The 19,143-nt window shown below is 32.5% G+C and overlaps 2 protein-coding genes across 2 annotated transcripts in view; one reads left to right on the top strand and one right to left on the bottom strand.

The window, feature by feature from the left end:
• Window positions 1-892: 892 nt before the first annotated feature.
• LOC111718118 (nardilysin) lies at window positions 893-6,521 on the top strand. Its single transcript, XM_023493625.1, has 9 exons — window positions 893-951; window positions 1,424-1,516; window positions 2,061-2,146; window positions 2,676-2,721; window positions 2,921-3,043; window positions 4,098-4,177; window positions 4,666-4,789; window positions 5,692-5,751; window positions 6,353-6,521. Exons 3-9 carry the CDS (start codon window positions 2,070-2,072, stop codon window positions 6,431-6,433), a joined length of 591 nt encoding a protein of 196 aa, XP_023349393.1. The 5' UTR covers window positions 893-951; window positions 1,424-1,516; window positions 2,061-2,069; the 3' UTR covers window positions 6,434-6,521.
• A 3,515-nt stretch (window positions 6,522-10,036) lies between these two features.
• Window positions 10,037-19,143, bottom strand: part of LOC111718114 (sodium leak channel non-selective protein) — a 15,184-nt gene continuing 6,077 nt past the window's right edge. The window contains exons 9-22 of the mRNA XM_023493620.1: window positions 18,974-19,047; window positions 18,847-18,918; window positions 18,598-18,773; window positions 18,016-18,114; window positions 15,402-17,943; window positions 15,206-15,344; window positions 14,907-14,987; window positions 14,083-14,124; window positions 13,765-13,872; window positions 12,505-12,588; window positions 11,841-11,906; window positions 11,347-11,388; window positions 10,690-10,768; window positions 10,037-10,129 (exon numbers count right to left, since the gene is read on the bottom strand). Of these exons, the coding sequence (XP_023349388.1) occupies window positions 10,037-10,129; window positions 10,690-10,768; window positions 11,347-11,388; window positions 11,841-11,906; window positions 12,505-12,588; window positions 13,765-13,872; window positions 14,083-14,124; window positions 14,907-14,987; window positions 15,206-15,344; window positions 15,402-17,943; window positions 18,016-18,114; window positions 18,598-18,773; window positions 18,847-18,918; window positions 18,974-19,047 (3,697 nt within the window). The remainder of the gene's footprint in view (window positions 10,130-10,689; window positions 10,769-11,346; window positions 11,389-11,840; window positions 11,907-12,504; window positions 12,589-13,764; window positions 13,873-14,082; window positions 14,125-14,906; window positions 14,988-15,205; window positions 15,345-15,401; window positions 17,944-18,015; window positions 18,115-18,597; window positions 18,774-18,846; window positions 18,919-18,973; window positions 19,048-19,143) is intronic.

Genomic DNA, 19,143 nt, shown 5'->3' with positions numbered 1-19,143 from the left:
TTTAATTTTGATGTTCCATTACTCTTTCATGGTGTCACCTGAGGTCCCACACAAAATTTGGGCTCGATCGGTTTAGCCGTTTTGCCTTTTACCGGTCACACACAAACAGACAGACAAGCAAATCAAATCAAATCAAATCATGAATGTTGGGGAAGCTTTAGGCTTCATATCTCAGCCTAGAGTTTCAATTCCTGAATGAGAAATGGTTTTCAGCCCGGATATGAACTCAATTCTGACCTTTGCAATGTATCTAGTTAAAGGTTAAAATGCAATATTTGTTGATGAAATCCCAGCAACCCGACCAAGTTTGAGCTTTGCAAGCATTTATGGCACCCATTCATTCATTAAGGATCATCATTATGGTAAATATGAATGAAAAGGGCCCGCCGATGGTTTGCTTTGTCTCTTGTATGCATTCCTAGGAATATATAGCAGAGCGAATGTTATCTAGAGCTAATGAAAGCTATGGAGGATATTCAAGAGAATAATTAAGTTTAATTATGAGCTAGAACAATGGGTTGCCATTGGTTAAAAATTATAATATGTTTCAATTACAACTTTTTTGTGTATAGCTAGAGTTGACAAGCGTGGAAAATTAGAACTAGATTTTGATTACTTAAAACGAACTGAAAAGTTTTAAAATTAAATGATTGTGGTTCAAACGAGTCGTGACAAATGTTGAAAGCTAGATCTAGATTTAGATTTTTTATGTCAAATATAAGCAAAGTTTATAAAAGAGATTAAATTCCAACATGGTTTTTAAGTATTCAGGCTTGCAAAGTAGAATGCTCAATTCACTGTTTATATTGTATCCTTTTCAACAGATATTTATGAACTCAGATGTTTAAAGATCCTGGAGGGAACACACTTTCTTCAGGTAACTAAATTAATGAGTCCGCTAGTACAGAACTAAGATGTTTAAAGATCCTGGAGGGAACACACTTTCTTCAGGTAACTAAATTCATGAGTCCGCTAGTACTGAACTCAGATGTTTAAAGATCTTGGAGGGAACACACTTTCTTCATTTTTCACAAATCTCAATTGTCCAGATTTTAAAAAATGAAATATTTACGAACAAGATTCCTTTGCTGTTTACATCTTGATTTAGTGATACCCTGATGGGTTATTATCAAAAAATGTACATTATTAAATTTTAATTGCCTTCTAAAAATGGCATTTCTCTAATACCTTCTTGAAATGATATTTGAAAATATGGGGGGGGGGAATGCAAAATTGGACATCAAAATGAAAATGTTTTCATTCTTTTTGATACTTTTACCCCAAAAAATCATTTTTTTGCCTTGAAATGATTAATTTTTCCAATATAGCGAATTACACCATAAAAAAGCATACATAACTTATGGGGAAAATAAAGGATTTTCAAATGATTTTTTTTGTAAAATAAATTATGTTTGCTGTTTAGGTGGAAGGATTTAATAAATGTGACACCAACACCTTGGTTACTAATTATTACCAGGCTGGACCTGGTTCTATTAGAGACCATGCTATACTTGAGGTACACTAGACTGCAAACTGCAAATACTTGCAATGTAGAATTCATTTATTTTTAAGATGATTTCAATCTCTCCTGATCTGGGAACTTTTGTAATCTGGATATCGAGATAAATACTCGATCTTTTGTAAATCTGCAGATTAATTTATTCTATATTCTTTATTGTACCCTAGAAGATAAGATGAAAAGAAGAGATTAAGCATTAATCCTCAAGTTAAAAGTTCCCGCAGTGGATATTGAGAACAAGTGATCGGGACTAAGACTACCCAACACAAAAGTTGCCAGATCAGATCCATATTCAATATACAATATACAATATACATGGAGATTGAAAGAACTGCCATGCAAATCATTAACATTTAAATTCGGAATTTATTCTTTAAGTTGTAAAGTTAAGCTCAGCAAAAAAATGCACATTCTACAATCTATATGCTAGCGTCATTACCTACATTTTTAAAGTCACTTGAGGTCGACGTTTTCGGTCGTTTTGGAGCACAGTGACAAAACGAGGCGACGTCTACCCTTATCAATTAAGTTTGTAATCTAGGTTATTACAATGCTAATGGAAGAGCCAGTATTCGATACATTAAGAACTCAAGAGCAGCTGGGATATACTGTATTCAATACACTCAGGTATACAAGGATACTGTATTCAATACACTCAGGTATACAAGGATACTGTATTCTATACATTAGGTATACAAGGATATATACTGTATTCAATACACTAAGGTATAAAAGGATTCTGTATTTAATACACTAAGGTATACTAGGATATACTGTATTCAATACACTTAAGTAAACAATGATTTACTGTATTCAATACACTTAGGTATACAAGGATACTGTATTCAATACACTAAGGTGTAAAAGGATACTGTATTCAATACACTTTAGGTATACAAGGATTTATACTGTATTTAATAAATTATATAATAATAATAATAATAATAATAATAATAATAATAATAATAATAANGATAAATTGTATTTAATAAACTTAGGTATACAAGGATATACTGTATTTAATAAATTATAAAAGGATAAATTGTATTTAATAAACTTAGGTATACAAGGATATACTGTATTTAATAAATCATAAAAGGATAAATTGTATTTAATAAACTTAGGTATTTAGTAAAATGAATTGATTATATTTCAGAAATACCCACGGGGTTCTAGGATTCAGTATAACTGTTAATACACAGGTGATAAAGAAGCCATAAAAAATCTAATTGACAATAAATACGTACTTTTTTGGCTAATTGATAATGTTGTTGCTGAAATCATAAATATGTTAAATACGGATATCCTATCATAATTTTTTTGTGTACAAAATGAAATACTTGTGAACAATTTTTTATTTGACAAAAAAAATTTGTATTTTTCATCAGTATCGTGATTTAGGCTACCAAGTATACTGCAGAGCATGTTGATGAGAGAATTGAAAATTTCCTCGATCAATTCGTCCTAAACCATCTTCATGAGGAGAAAGTTCTTTATGCAGCCAACAGTCTTGCAAAGCTTAAGGTATAGTGACAATAGAGCTTCCGTAAAATCAAAAAAAATCCGTAAAAATATTTAAAAAATATTTGACAGTTTTTGGGTTATACAGAAATTTCTCAGTAAGGAGAATGGGTTTGACCAGAGCCGCCACAGAGACACCTTCCACGGTACCATCTGAGACAGGACCATCCCTAAACTAATTGTTTTATCCCGCCGTTTAATTCACCTTATTTTACTTTTTCTTATTGTATCATTATTATAGTTAAAAAACAAAGAACTTTGTTTTAACTTATGATTGTTTTATGTAGAGTAAAGTGCATTTCCATAATAAAACATTTAATGTGCGCAACTATATTAAAACTAGGATTACTTAATTCAATGACCTATAGATAAAAATTGGACAGCAAACTAGTTTTTATTTTTAATCGCAATGTTGCGCAAAAAGTATATCACTAAAACTTTTCTAAAAGAGGATTCTTCATGTTTTGTCTTCTATGACTGATAAGTGCGATTTCAATTATGTGTTTTATGTAGGTTCGGGCTGACGTAACTCTAGAGGAAGAGGTTTATGTTTATGTATATAAATATTGTGTGTTATGTAGGTTTGGGCTGATGTTACTCTAGAGGAAGAGGTTTATGTTTATATATTTAAATATTGTGTTTTATGTAGGTTCGGGCTGACGTATCTCTAGAGGAAGAGGTTTATTTTTATGTATTTAAATATTGTGTGTTATGTAGGTCCGGGCTGATGTATCTCTAGAGGAAGAGGTTTATGTTTATGTATTTAAATATTGTGTGTTATGTATGTCCGGGCTGATGTATCTCTAGAGGAAGAGGTTTATGTTTATGTATTTAAATATTGTGTTTTATGTAGGTTCGGGCTGACGTATCTCTAGAGGAAGAGGTTTATGTTCATGTATTTAAATATTGTGTTTTATGTAGGTTCGGGCTGATGTTACTCTAGAGGAAGAGGTTTATGTTTATGTATTTAAATATTGTGTTTCATGTAGGTTCGAGCTGACGTAACCCTAGAGGAAGAGGTTTATGTTTATGTATTTAAATATTGTGTTTTATGTAGGTTCGGGCTGACGTAACCCTAGAGGAAGAGGTTTCTAGAAACTGGAATGAAATTGTTAGCAAAGAATATTTATTCAACAGGTTAAACGATTAACTAGAGTAAATTGCATGAAGGATTGAAATCTTATGTTTTCAGTCATAAATCCTTTTATTGAAGAGATTGATATTATGATGAACATAAATTTTTTGAACTTTTTATATTTAAAAGAAATAAATTTGCTTCTCTAATATTTCTCCATAACGATGTCACAAAGTCGTACCAATAATCACGCATAAAGTTGACCCCCATCTGCTTAGTTTTTGTAAATGTAAGTAAACTGTTGTATTTTCACTAGTTCTCTTTATAAACTGCCATGAGGCTTTTTCAAATTTCCTAGACCTTAAAAGCGCCGCAGGCTGCATTGGGGGCCGTGTGCTACGGCTAGGATGGGGTAAGGGGCCGAGCGCTGCAGTACAGACAGACTTGGGAATCACATTTGGGAAAATACTTTTGGGAAGTTGCGGCTAGGGAAAAACCTTCGGAAATGTACCTAACATCTAAAATATATTTATGTAAGGTAAACTTTTAGATATGAGAAGGAGGTTGTTTCCTTGGCTGAGATAAAAGTTGAAGACGTTGTTGAATATTTTAAACCCATGCTCTCTACTTCTACATCCTGTAGAAAGCTTAGTGTGCATATTCTTGGATACAAGGTAGGTACAGTGATGAACAGAAATCTCTGGAATATGAAGACCACTTTTAGAATCAAGTTATAACTTTGAAAAGTCCAATGAGCCTTGGTCACAGCCATTGTGCAGTTTAAACCGACCCATTTTACTTATATAGTGATTTGATAAGTGTCAAGTAAAACTATTTGCGTTGTAACAACATCAAATACACTAAAGTATTTCTATAATGTCGTATTCCTATATAATTATTTTCTAGCTATCATTGTAATGTGTGGATGTTTGGATATTCATTACTAATTAGCTTTGTGTTTATATCCTTGGTAAAGGGAATAGCATGAATGTTGATAATATTTCCACATTTAAATGCGGTTTCAGAAGTGTAAATTTATCAAATCTATTAACCAATATCAAACCTTGTAAACTGTAAAAGAAAGTAAATGGAGGGACAAGTGTTTTCAATGTTAAAATTTATGAAGCTCCTAGGTAATATTTGTAATGGTGAAATGAATCGATTGGAACTAAAGAATTCATTGAAAGATACAAGCTACATATAAAAGGTTACCCACTAAGGACGAGACTGGAAAGACGACCTTAAACTATTTATGTTTTAGGTCGTCTTTACGATTCAAAGGCTACCTTAGATACTCTGCCAACCGTATAGAATATACTCTTAGGGATTATTATTAAATGATTTGACAGAGAATATATAAAATTTAAAGTTGCAGGGAATCATTAATATAGGAAGCAGACAGTAAACATTCTGTTCTGTCGTCTCTGAAGTCTCATCCTTTGTGGGTAACCCTGTAGATTAGATTTATATTGTTAAACACAATAAAATATAATTTAAATAAACTTCATACGAATATCAAATTTCCTAATACCATCTTTATATTTTGGTTTCATTTGTTAATGGTTAAATATTCTAGGATGGAGTAGACGAGAAGGAAGATAAGGAAGAGAAAGTTTTCAATCTAAATCTGCTCAAGGTACCATTAAAGGGACTGTAAGCTTAATTTCAAGTGACCCTCCATGCAGAGACGGCTATGTCTGATTCACAAAGCACCCTTAAAAGCTTTGACTGCCCTTTGTCGGACTTTTTCTTATTAATCTACTAGAACATGTTCAATTGTTGAACGCTATGTTTGCAAGCTGTTTTAAGTTTTGAAAAAAATTTGTAATCTCTTTTTAGAATTCGCAGAAAATTATTATTTTCTTTCGAATTTTTGGAATCCGTTTTTAATGTAAAATATTAGATAAAGTTAAGTTACACAAGCAGCGCATTAGCTGTGTTGAGATCAAACTGTACAAACGCACACGGCATTTTAGAGGGATTCAAGCAGCGCATCAGCTGTGTTGAGATTAAACTGTACAAACGTACACGGCATTTTAGAGGGATTCAAGTGGTTTTCAAGATATTAAAACAAAGAGCTCTCATTACTCAACAAACTGTCAAAGGTTAAAAGGTTACTGTTGTAAATCGGGCATTGCTCTCTTTCATTTGAGGGTTACTTGAAGTTACGCCTAGTCCCATATAAAAAAATTGTTTGGTTTATTATTCATTGTTTTACTGATAAATTTTTGTTTAAGAATAACAAGCACAGTATCAAGGATATCCAGGAGTTCAAGAGCAAACTTGAGAAGCATCCTGTACTTTACATCACAGAGTAGAGTGGGTTTAGGGATTTTGTGGTTATGTAATAACATTTTTTTGTTTTATGTTATTTTTTGGGAAATATATCTTAAACAATACCTTTAAGTTAGTTTTATTTATTAGTTTAGAGCACTTATTAATATTTAGGCACCAGTTTATAACTTAATTTTGCTGGTAATGCGTCTTAAACCATCTCATTCCAGCTGGTGTAAAGTAATATATCCAGTTTTATTTACAGTTGTATATCTAGTTTTTATCTAGTTTTATATCCAGTTCTATATCCAGTTCTATATACAATTTTATATCTAGTTTTATATCAGTTTTATATCTAGTTTATATCAGTTTTATATCTAGTTGTATATCAGTTTCATATCCAGTTTTATATCTAGTTGTATATCAGTTTTATATCCAGTTTTCAATTTCTTTTGAATCTATTTGGTTCCGTAACGGCCTTAATGTACCCTTCCTGCATAAAGCTGCTATAAATGATACACCATAAAAAAACCTTTTCTAAGTACATCTTCATCCGAACTGCATAACTGAGCTAGTTGTGACATGATTAAAAAATTTAGACTACGATTGTTCCGAATAAATTCCCGTCAACTGTTAGCATGTTACACCTGTGTAGCAGCTATGGGTTTATTCCTAATTCAGTGTGAAAAGGTTTCGCTCTTAATTTCCAAAAGTTTTTACTGGTCTATCATTTATAACAGCTTCAGGAAACTGGTTCCAAAACCAAATTGATCTGAATAAATTTTTTTTCTCAACCAATTTTATCAAATAAAAAGATTATATCTGATGAAATAAATTTATTTTATAAACACACAAACTATAATTTGAAGATATAACATTTCTTAAAAAGTGAGATTTTGTCTAAAAGCAACATTTAAACGATATATGACCTAAATGTACGAAGTAAAGCGTAGCTTTTAATTTATATTTTTTTTTAGAAATTTTGATATCACTTATTTTTCAAATCCCTGATTTATTTACAATAAAATAAATAAGTTCCTTGTTCTAATCACTATCTGCGTCTGAATCTATCTCGAGTTGTCGTAGCCACCAATCATGAACCTATAACCGTAAATGACGTTAATACAGTGGTGGCCATTTATATCAATACAAAAAAGACGACTTTTTAAAGTTTTGATTGTTAACAAGCTCTTTTCAAGTTTACGGGTAAACGAAGAGAGGCTGTTAATTGACGGCATCTCTTTTATGTGTATCCATATACTGTTTGAAAGCTTGGTAGAAATAAAAAATTAAGGTCGAAAGTCATCCTTATTGTATTGATATATACAACGATTGTAAAAATGTGGGCAGATACATTATGCTCTTATGCCAGGTGATGTAGTTGTGTTGTTATTTTATATTCAATTAAATTGTTTAGGTTGTTAAAATTTGAAGCTCTTAGATAAATAAAAAAGTTGAAATAAAGGCAGAATGTAGCTATGATGTCCGTCATTGTACAATGTACATGACAGTTGGTGAATAGTTTAAAATGTCTTCTTCCATAATTTTCTAAGTTGTTTGATACCAAATTGAAAAATAAAAAAACACCACTTCTTGGAAAATATGAGATGTTAAATTAATCAAACCAGTGCTTATGATCCATTTAATTTTGATCCGGATCCGCGCAGGAAAATATGGATCCGGAGCAAGGTAATTTTTTTTGAAATTTACTAAATTTTTTAACAAAGCAGAATTTTCGCATTTTTAAATCTTTTTTCGTTTTTTTTTATTCTAAAACTTGAAAACTATTCAGAAATCAGGAAATTTTTACAATCTTCCTTTTTTAATAGTTTGAATGAGGTTTTGAGAGTAAAACAGTTTTTTTCAGTTTTTGGTTGATATTTCTGTGGATCCGCATATTTTTATCCGGATCCAGGAAGCCAAAATCTTGCGGATCCGGATCCTAAGGACTGAATCTAACATATGGGTTACCATAGTTTATTGCATCAAATTGGTTCCGTAAAATGTCATACGAAACCTTTCAACAAGATGTTGAAAATGCAAAACAAATAAAAATAAAAAGATAAAAGTCAGAACCATTCTTCACCAAACTACCAATGAATCGACCAATTGTGTAGCATCATGTATTCTTAGTTTGTTTACGAAAGGTTCCGCTCCATTAGTTTTGCATTTTTAGCAGCTTTAAGTAAATTTTACAAATACATTTTAGTTATGCTGTGAATTGTTTTGGTTCTTAGAAAAAGTTTAATTTAACTTTCAAGATTTCAAATCTGTATATTTTAAGTTTGCTTTTGTTAAACTTTGCAATATCTTCATCATAAAACAATGAAAAAACCGTTTTTCGTTTTTTGGGTCGTTTTTGCATGTTTACTGGCAGGGATAAAATTTACGTAGTGTTAATGCCCGGAGGAACTAAAGGGCAAGTGCTCTATGAGCTCTATAGGAGCTAACCTCTTGCACAGTTCCTGCTGCTCTCCATCCTGTCGTTCCCTCACACACACTACTTCTAGCAGTCCCTGGAGAGATCACTTCATCCCCCCGACTTCTAGTTCTCCTCAAACATGAGAAGTTATCTCTGTTCTTCAAGGGACTGTAAGCTTAATTTCAAGTGACCCTCTATGCAAAGATGGCAATGCCCGATTTACAATAGTACCTTAAAAGCTTTGCCTGATCAAGTATGAATTAAATATCCATGTTTTTATTCATAAAACCTTAATTTTTATTTGCGGTTTCACTTTAAAGATTACTTTCGCATTTCTTGTAAAAGAGAGATTATTATTATCACAAAATTTGTCGAGTCATAAAATCGTTGTTATCTTCCACAGTTTTTATCAGATTAAGGTTTCAAGGATGTAAATCGAGCACGGCTATCTTTGCTTGGAGGGTCACTGGAAGTTTAGCTTACAGTCCCTTTAAGATTTCATGTCAACTGTGAAAAAGACCAGACAGCATTTTAAACATTGCGACAAAAAATTTCATTTTTATATTCAGATGGTGTGTCCCAAAAATCACATATTAAGTGTGTTGCGAATTTTATATTGCGTTATACTAAGCAACCTACATATAAAACATTAATAATCATTGTGGTCTGCCGTTTTTAACCTTCAAATTGACTGAAATATCAGGAGATTGGTTTCACAGATTCCAATTTAGTTATTTAAATCTAACTAAATAGTAATATCTCCGTCATTTTCAAATACATTAAGAAGTTAAAAAAAAACTTTTAACATGTTTAATAATTCATAATTCACTCCTTACGGTAATCCTGAAGAAGTAAGTACGTTTTAAAAAAATTTTAAACATGTTTAATATTGGTCGTAATTCACTCCTTGGCGTGTAAAAATACCGAAATCCGGATTTGAAAAGCCGTCAATTCAAAAAGCTTCTCTTTAATAACTTGTTAACTTGTAATTGGAAAAAGCTTGTAACAATGGAAACCTAAATTAAAAAGGTCGTCTTCATTGTATTGATATAAACGCCGACTTTGTAGAAAAGTGCACATATATACCTGATTACTAGCTGAAGCACAGCAGCCCATTGCATTATTCTTGGTTTATCCCATTTTTATTAATTCTAGAAATATTTTATGTTGTGATCTATAATATTCACTTTTATATCTTGTGTAAATATCCAGTCTTTGGCCACTTTTAGAGATTCAACAGTTNTGGTAGGTTTGCTGGGGGGTTTAAATATCTTCTACTAGCACTATTCACACTATCAGTTCGGGTTACAGGGACCACCTAGGGGTAAAGAGAAAATGTCTTTTGTTTTGTGTGGGCATCGATTTGAGGTCCATTGATGAAAGGGAGACTCCGGTTGACCATGATAGTTAAGAGACCAATTTTAAACTTCATTAGATAATAATAAGTCTTTTTCAGTCAATATAATTGCGAAGTAAAAGCACTAAATCAATTTTACATTATGGAGAATACATTTTGAAAATTGTTTTTATTTGTTTTTCAAGAACGACAACGAAAAATGTAACCAACACTTTTAGCAAAATCGTTTATTAAAAATCGTTTTAAAAATTGGTTTTGGTTAAAAAAATTTGTTTATTAACTAATAAAAGCAAACTTAAGGAATTGAGTCTTTGTCACGAAATTACTGTATCTTTGCAAGTCGATGTCATAGACCTTAAATATTTCAAACTATGATATGTGTTAGATAAAATAATCTTAGTTTATAATATCAAAGGTTTGCACCCTCAGGTTGCAAAGAAAAAGGGATTCGAAAACTTGAGTTTATGGCAAAGATTCAATTCTTCAGATCAGAAGAGAGAATCTCTGTTTGTATAAAATACCTCGTCAGTTCTCTCTTGGATAGTTTCCTCTCTAGGTTCTTCAGCATTTTCTTGGGTCTGCTCGTCTTCCATATCCTCACTAACAAGTTCAAATCAAATACAGGGTGTCCAACGAAACAGGACAGTACTAAGTCAATTTGAAAGTCGTCTTTGATTTTAGAATTTATTTGACACATTCGATCGTCAATCTTATTGTATAGTTCTTGAAACAATCACCACAGAATTCTCCCAGTACTGGGTTGTCCAAAATGTGGTCTGCCTTTCTTGTGCTCTCAATATTAGTGGAGATATCGAGAATTTTGTTCAGATTTCAATTTTATTAAATAAACCCGAAATGGCCGAAATCTATATCTCATTCTCAGGTTATATTAAAAGCACAAAAAGAGAGACCACTATGGGTAATGCCAAGATAAAGAGTATTTAGTGACTATTAACTCTAGAATTTTACTTCTAAATGCCGTGAATTATTTGAAAGATTAACGAAGACCTCTAAGTCATTTTGTAACTGTCATGTTTCACGGGACACCCTGTTAACCATGCTTCACTATATTTATTGTTGAAGGTCGAAGATTGTTGTGTACATTTTTTGTTAGGTATTTAATAAACATTTTTTAAAAAATCGGAGAAACTTGATATTGTATGTTAATATTTAATTACCTAACGGGTTTAAGGCTAGAAACCGTAGGCTCATTCATTAACCTACAATAAAATATTTTAGATAATTTAATTTTTAACAAGTTTTTCTTTAAAGAAAGGAATGGAAAATAGTCTCTTGATTTCGTTTTCACAAAATTTGCAATAAATTCTCAATGTGAAAAAACTTCAGAGCAGAACTTCGGAGATATCAAAATAATTTATAAAATATCGTCTTGACAATTTTTCAATGGGTTTATACCAAATAAATTGTCAAGTACTTCGCAATCTATTTGGGTTTATACTGTTATACCTAAATGTTATACCTAAATCGCAGTCATTGTTAAAATATACAAATAGCCATGAAATATGTGGTAATAGTTTTTATAAAAATGGAAAATATCTGCAGGATTCTATTATCAGTAGGTTTAGAAAACGACATTAAATTCTTTCCGTGTCTACGAAGTAATACTTCTGATGGGCTAAACTGTACGATGTCAAGAAAATTTAGAATTTACCTAAGACCAGCCAGTAAAGTTTGTTCTCTCTCTCTGATTCTCTTCAAGCAGCCGTCTAACCATCTCCTATGGAATTTGCAGGATAAAGTCAAAACAGAATTGGTAACTTTTTAATTAAAATAAAATTGTGAAAAATTGTATAAGGAAAATTTAAAAGAAGAGTCGGGATAAAGTTATAACTCTGGGAAAGTAAGCCGGCTGTGTACAGCAATACTGAAGTGGGTATTTGATGATGTTACAAAGAAAATATATTTACTACAGTGATAACCAGAAGAACTCTGAAATACTTTAGCGTATTTGATGTTGTTACAAAGCAAATAGTTTTACTAGACACTTATTAAATCACTTATTTAGTAAAATGGGTCTATTTACACTGAACAATTGCCGTATCCCATTCCTATTGGCCTATTTAAATTCATAAATTTAGTCTAAAAGTCGTCTTCCTATTCCAAAGTTTTCTGGTTATCACTGTATAAGACACTTATTAAATCACTTCTTAAACTAAATGTGTCTGTTTACACTGGACAAAATGTTGAAATTGTGTCCCATGCTTACTGGACTATTTAACGTCATAACTTGAGTTTAAAAGTCGTCTTCCTATTTCAAAGTTTTCTGGTTATCACTGCAATATTACCTCAAAATTAAAATCTCGTTTAAAACCTACCTAATTGTAAGCTTCGCAACTTCTTCTTCAATTATATATTCTAATTCTTCTCTTGCTAACAATTCTTCAAGTTGTAGTGCTTTTCTAAAATACATATTTATTTTGTGAATAGGGTTTTCATATTTTTACCTACAACTGCAGTTCATAACAAAATTAGTGGAATTGAGTCTTTGCCACAAACTCAAAGTTTTCTAATCTCTAGAACTTTGCAACCTGACGGAGTGAAGCATTGCTATTTCAAACTTGTATTACTTGATCCAACAGAATTACTAGTTAGAAATATCTAAGGTCTAGGACATTGGGTTGCAAAGATGTAGGGATAGGAAAATTAGAGTTTGTAGCTAAGACTCAATTTAACTTTATTACATTATTACATTTTGCAACTTTTTAACCAAAAGAAAAAAGGAAAAACGTACCAATACAGATCATTTTAGATATAGAGATTATATTATCTTAGCTTGTGGAAAAGATAAAATTGTTTTACAAATTTCAAATCCCTTGGGACACGTGAGGTCCCACACAAAATTTGGGGTGGATCGGTTCAGCCGTGTTGACGTTTATTGGATACAAACAAACTAACAGACACCCAAACAAGCTAAATTTATATATAGATTTCAAAGCCCAGTTTACCTAATATATATAGATCTGTAGGATATCATGCTGAGTACAGTTTACCTAATATCTGTAGATCTGTAGGATATCATGCTGAGTACAGTTTACCTAATATATATAGATCTGTAGGATAACATGCTGAGTACAGTTTACCTAATATCTGTAGATCTATAGGATATCATGCTGAGTACAGTTTACCTAATATCTATAGATCTGTAGGATAACATGCTGAGTACAGTTTACCTAGTATCTATAGATCTGTAGGATAATATGCTGAGTACAGTTTACCTAATAGATATTGATCTGTAGGATAATATGCTGAGTACAGTTTACCTAATATCTATAGATCTGTAGGATAACATGCTGAGTACAGTTTACCTAATATCTATAGATCTGTAGGATAACATGCTGAGTACAGTTTACCTAATATCTATAGATCTGTAGGATAACATGCTGAGTACAGTTTACCTAATATCTATAGATCTGTAGGATATCATGCTGAGTACAGTTTACCTAATATTTATAGATCTGTAGGTTAACATGCTGAGTACAGTTTACCTAATATCTATAGATCTGTAGGATAACATGCTGAGTACAGTTTACCTAATATCTATAGATCTGTAGGATAACATGCTGAGTACAGTTTACCTAATATCTATAGATCTGTAGGATAACATGCTAAGTACATCATGAAACGTAACGTCCTCTCCGTTATGTAACCGTTCAAGCTCGTAACACATATGCTTGAAAAGGAGTCTGAAAAGAAAAAAAATATTTATTTGGACTACAGTGAGAACCAGAAAACTGTGAAATAGGAAGACCATGCTTTTAGAATATAAAGGATAATAAAATGTTTCTCATTAGAAGTATTTTTGGGGGTTTTATTTATTTATATTCTAGAATTTTTTGCTTATTTTTGTTTTATATTTTTTAAATGTATCAATTAAATTTAAAAATTGTTTAAACCTGTCTTTTTGTGTATCAACCTCCAGTCTGCCTTTCAATAATCTAAACAAGTATTCTATATTTAAATGATGCATTGTCATTAGAATTTTATGAATTTTATTTTTTATATAATATATTATTGTATTTGATTTGAGTTAATTGTAACACTGATTTGTTGCAACATAACATCTTTGAATTGATGACATTTTTTTAAGGATACAATTGATAACCCAGAGAGGTCGGATTTAATTAAAAAGCGAGAATTAGTTGAACCAGTGCAGTGAGTTCAACTAGTTCTCAAGCACCTCTCGATCATTTCAATTATTTATCTGCATCTCGATCGTTATTAATTAAATCTGACCTCTCTCGTTACAAATTTGTATTCTGTAAAAAATTTAACAATTGTCAAAGGAATTGAGTTTTTGTCACAAACTCTAATTTTCTAATCCCTATATCTTTGCAACCTGAATATATAAACCTTATTCAATCTGACAGAATTCACAGTTTGAAATATCTAAGGTCTATAACATTGGGTTGCATAGATAAAGGTATTAGCAAATCCGAGTTTGTGGCAAAGACTCAATTCTTTTGAATTAAAATTCAACTACAAAGTTACCCACAAAAGATGAGGCTGTAAAGACGACCTGAAACTCATATAATTCAATAAGGTTAAAATAAGTCTTATGCCTTGAATATGAATATGTAAGGAAACTGACAGGAGAAATTCCGTACAGTCGTCTCTGAAGTCTCATCCTTTCTGCGTAACACTGTATCAATCTTTTCAGCACCTTGAAGACTAGTTCATCTGCAAACTGTTAAGAAAATTTAATCCAAAAAATGTTCACCTGAGAATGAACTTTACCCGCCTGACCGGAATAGTCCCTCGCTGGCTCACATCGACCAGATTCCAGGTAGTTTGGAAATTCCTAAATTTTTAGCCGTCTTGTTTCTAGCAACAATTTTATCTTTTAACAGTTGCTTGCTAAGTCGCCAATTTTACATCGTTCTCAAATAAAAACAATTTTTCGCTGATTTTTCTTGTTAAATTGGTAGATTTTTATCATTTAGAAGTATTTTTTTTTTGGGGGGGGGTTATTGATCAAGAGTTGCTTATGTTTTTTATCCTATTTTTTTATGTATTAACCTTATGTCGGCGTAGGAGAGTAAAGCATCTTCTTCGTTAGAATAAAACAAGGAGAAATTCTCCATGATGATGGCTACCAGCAGGTTTAGCACAATGTAGGTGATTATCACATAAAAAGAACAAAAGAAAAGTAACGCTCCTGAAAGAACAAAATTATAATATTTGAAATTGCATAAAACATTCACGTGTTAAATACCTGTAAAGTTTCCGCAGTTTGTCTCCCAAAAGTTTTGAGAGCTTCTGTAGGTGCAAGCTGGTGGTTTCTGCATACAGTCATGTAGAATCCTATTCCAGTCCTCCCCTGTCACGATCCGGAATAGCATAACTATGCCTCTGCCGGCCGTGCTAAAGTTAGCCTGACGATTTATTGCCTCTCCATACTTGAGATTACCAAAGAGAATAACTCCAATCAGAGCATAGCAGGTGATCAAAGTAAACATTCCCATGATGATGAAAAAACTCTTGTAGACTGAAACTCCTACTGTTTGCATTAGCATGCTTAAAGTAGCATGCTTGCCAGTAATAGTTGCAAATCTGAGAATGATTGATAAGTAACCAAATATTATAATAGTTTCATTACTGGCTTGCAAAGAATAATGAAGGAAGATCCATATTACACCGAGAAGAGTAACAATTAGATCTATTTTGTTTCTCGAGGAGTGAAGATAGCCATGAGGGCTGAAGGCGATCAGCTTCATACAGACTTCAATAACAAAAAGGCTAGTAAGGATAGAGGCAGCTTTAGTGATATATCCATTTCCTCTGATTTCTTCTTGCCAGTTGACGCACAGCAGTAAAGAGTTCACTAGAACCAACAAGGCAATACATCTTTTAAAGTAAACGTTTTGAGTAATATCATAAATGCAGGCTTGCAGGACATTGTTTTCTGGTTTGGGAGGAACATGAAGTGGTTGGGCTATTTTTAATCTTTTCTTTAGATCACTCCATCGCATCTGGTCAACGGTGAGGAGGGCTGTTCCTTTGTTTTCTCGATAGTTTGCAATAACGACCCCAACAAACAGTGTAAGTCCAATCATAGAGCCAAGGAAAACATATAAATGAATGTATAAAGCATACGCTGGTCCCATCTTTGCAACAATCACGTCCCTTAGGTCCACCCAGCCTTTGTAGGAAAGAACTTCAAATAATGCCAGCATAGCAGATCCAATGTTGTCAAAATTAAATCTTCGTGGATTTTTCCATACTCTTGGTGCCAATAGGGCAGGATGTTCAGAACCTGCCCTGAGTGGTAGATTCATCTTTGTAACAAATAGTTTGGCAAAGTATAGACCATGACACTCTGTTCGATTTGTGATTGTGGCATCGTTGCAAGCAGCAAATTTCATGCCAAACAAATGAACTCCAAGGTTTGCAAAGATAAACATAAGAACTATAAGCAGGACAGCCACCAAAAATATCTCTTTAAAACCTTTACACAGCTCAGAAACCACCTTTCTCATGTGCGGAACAAGAATAAATATTCTTAAAGGTCTGAAGCATCGTAAAATCATAAACATCTGAGCAATAGAGCTTGGTTTGACTTCCATTGGCATCCAAGCTACCCAAACTAAGTTTACACTGAATATTAGGACGTCAAGCATTCCACTTACATCTCTAAGCACAGCATTTGGAGTAAAAATCAAGCCCTCTGCCAGTATTTTTACAGTAAGCTCAATGGCCATGGCAGTTACAAAGATGTAATCAGCAATCTGTAATTCAGTATTTGACATCACCCTGTAATGGGGAGTTTCAAACAGTTGAGAAATAGTGGTCAATGTTGTAACAATTATCATTATCCAATCCAGGTAGGACACTAGGCCAAGGAGTTTATGCATTGTTTTGAATCTTACTTTTCGTTCTTTTCCTGTCTGGGCATTTCTTAGCTGAGCATCATAATGGGCATTAACAATACTTCTGCACACTTTCCGAAATTTGCTTTCCCTTGGCACAGCAAATAAGGGACAGTCAAAGTAAGGATGATTTTCTCTCAAATCCTCTTCTTTTCTATTTCTTCTCATTTCAGCCTGCTGATGTTTGGCTTGTATCAATTTGATATCAAGGTTTTGGGTTCTAGTTGCATTTGGGTTGGACGTAGAGTTGTTGATGGGTGCTTGTGGCAAGCCTATATGTCCATTTTCCTTAATCGTCTCATTAATTCTAAAGGTTCCAGGTCTTTGCTTGAAAATTTGTGATCCCCCGCGGACAGATCTGCGAACAGATTGGATGATTCGCTCCAGAGTTTGTTTTTTCACAAACTTAGAATTTCTCAACATTGGTTTAACATTGGACATCAAGTGTGCAGAGGCATTTTTACGATACCTTACATTTGGATCACTTAAAGATGGCTGAATGCAATAGTTAAGATCATCTTTTTCTGTGAACTCATCTGTTTGGTAAAAAAACTTGGAAAGAAAACTCTCTCTTATCTTTGGAACTACATAGTCAGAGGGAGTCTTATTAAGTCTTGCCATCAGAGGTCTTTCAGGAAATTTTTCAAATATTCTGAGACGGAGCGGAAGATCTTCCTTAATATCAGATGAATCTTCTCTGAGCTTCAGCTGCTTTATCTTCTTAGCATCTTCATCCAGCTCAAGGTTATCAAGAATAACCGCTACGAAGAAGCTCATGACAATCAGGGTTACAAAGAGATGGTATAGTATGAAGTAAACAGCAACAAGTGGTGTTATCTGATATGGAGTTAAGCGCATTGTTTTAGACATCACTTCAGGCCATGCTTCCTGTACATCATAGTCATTAAAAACTATAATAATCAGATCTTTTCAGGACATAAGAATTGAAATAGAAATTACCTGGGTTAAAATCTGGAACATTGACATAAAGGCAAACGGAAAGGTTGAAAAGTTTTCAAGAAAGGTTTGCCCATCATCTTCCTTCAGATTGCAGAACAACTGGACGAATTGAAAAAGGTGCATATAATAATTGAATGTAAGTGATCCAGCAATGGATTTAAGTCATAGACACAAGGCTAAGCTTGCCAAATCAGGTTCAAACTCATATTAGAATGTTGTTTTAGGATAAAAAAATGTCAATTGATATTTATTTCAAAAACTTCGCACACTTCAAAATTGTTGGAATAATTCCTATCAATGTTTCCGAAATTGACCAATAACCAATCAACCTATGGAACTAATTAACTATTAGAAATTACTGATTTCTCCTCATAAAGACTGGATGCATTATTTCTCGCTTCTGATTGGTTAAAAAGAACAAAAATTTATAAAGTAAGGCAATGAGAACATATTGTTATTTTTGCAGGGATGAATCGAAATGAACTTCTTTTTTTGGTAAACGTAGATTAATATATCATTAATTCAAAAAGTACCCCATTATGACACTGCATGTCTGACTTTTGGTGAACAGTGTATTGCTACCTGCATTGAAATACTTGAGGTGATGAGGAGGAGGAAGAGTGTGAATAGGATCAGACCTCCCAACTTCTTGCCAGGACCAAATATTTTGTAAACGAAATCTTCAAGCATTGGAGATGCCTTAACCAGACGAACCACACGTAGCACTTGGAAGATCGATATTGGCGTCAAAAACAAGCCTTGAAAAATAATTTGATTAAATTGATTTCTCTTAGTTTCTAAAATTCATTTCAAGATATTAAAATTCTAGACCTGGCATAACATGTACTGTTGTCATTATAGCAAGCAAGAACTCAAACTTGTGCATTGTGCGAGATATGTAACCTAAATTTAGAAATTTAATAAATAATTCTAGTCTCTTAGGCTACAATTTGTTTACCTTTGTAACTCAGACAAAATATTTTAAACACAGCCTCAAGATTATAGAATATTACAAATCCTATCTCAAGCTTTCTGTAACAGAATATAGTATATATTTATATATGTACATATAATTACAAAATGTAATAATGATAATAATGTTAATAAAAATAAAAATAATAATAATAA

The sequence above is a fragment of the Eurytemora carolleeae genome, unplaced genomic scaffold (genome assembly GCF_000591075.1).
Source record: "Eurytemora carolleeae unplaced genomic scaffold, Eaff_2.0 scaffold1801, whole genome shotgun sequence".
Classification (NCBI taxonomy): Eukaryota; Metazoa; Arthropoda; class Copepoda; order Calanoida; family Temoridae; genus Eurytemora; species Eurytemora carolleeae.
Note: the sequence above shows the minus strand (reverse complement) of the source record. Positions and strands in the feature narration are given on the sequence as shown.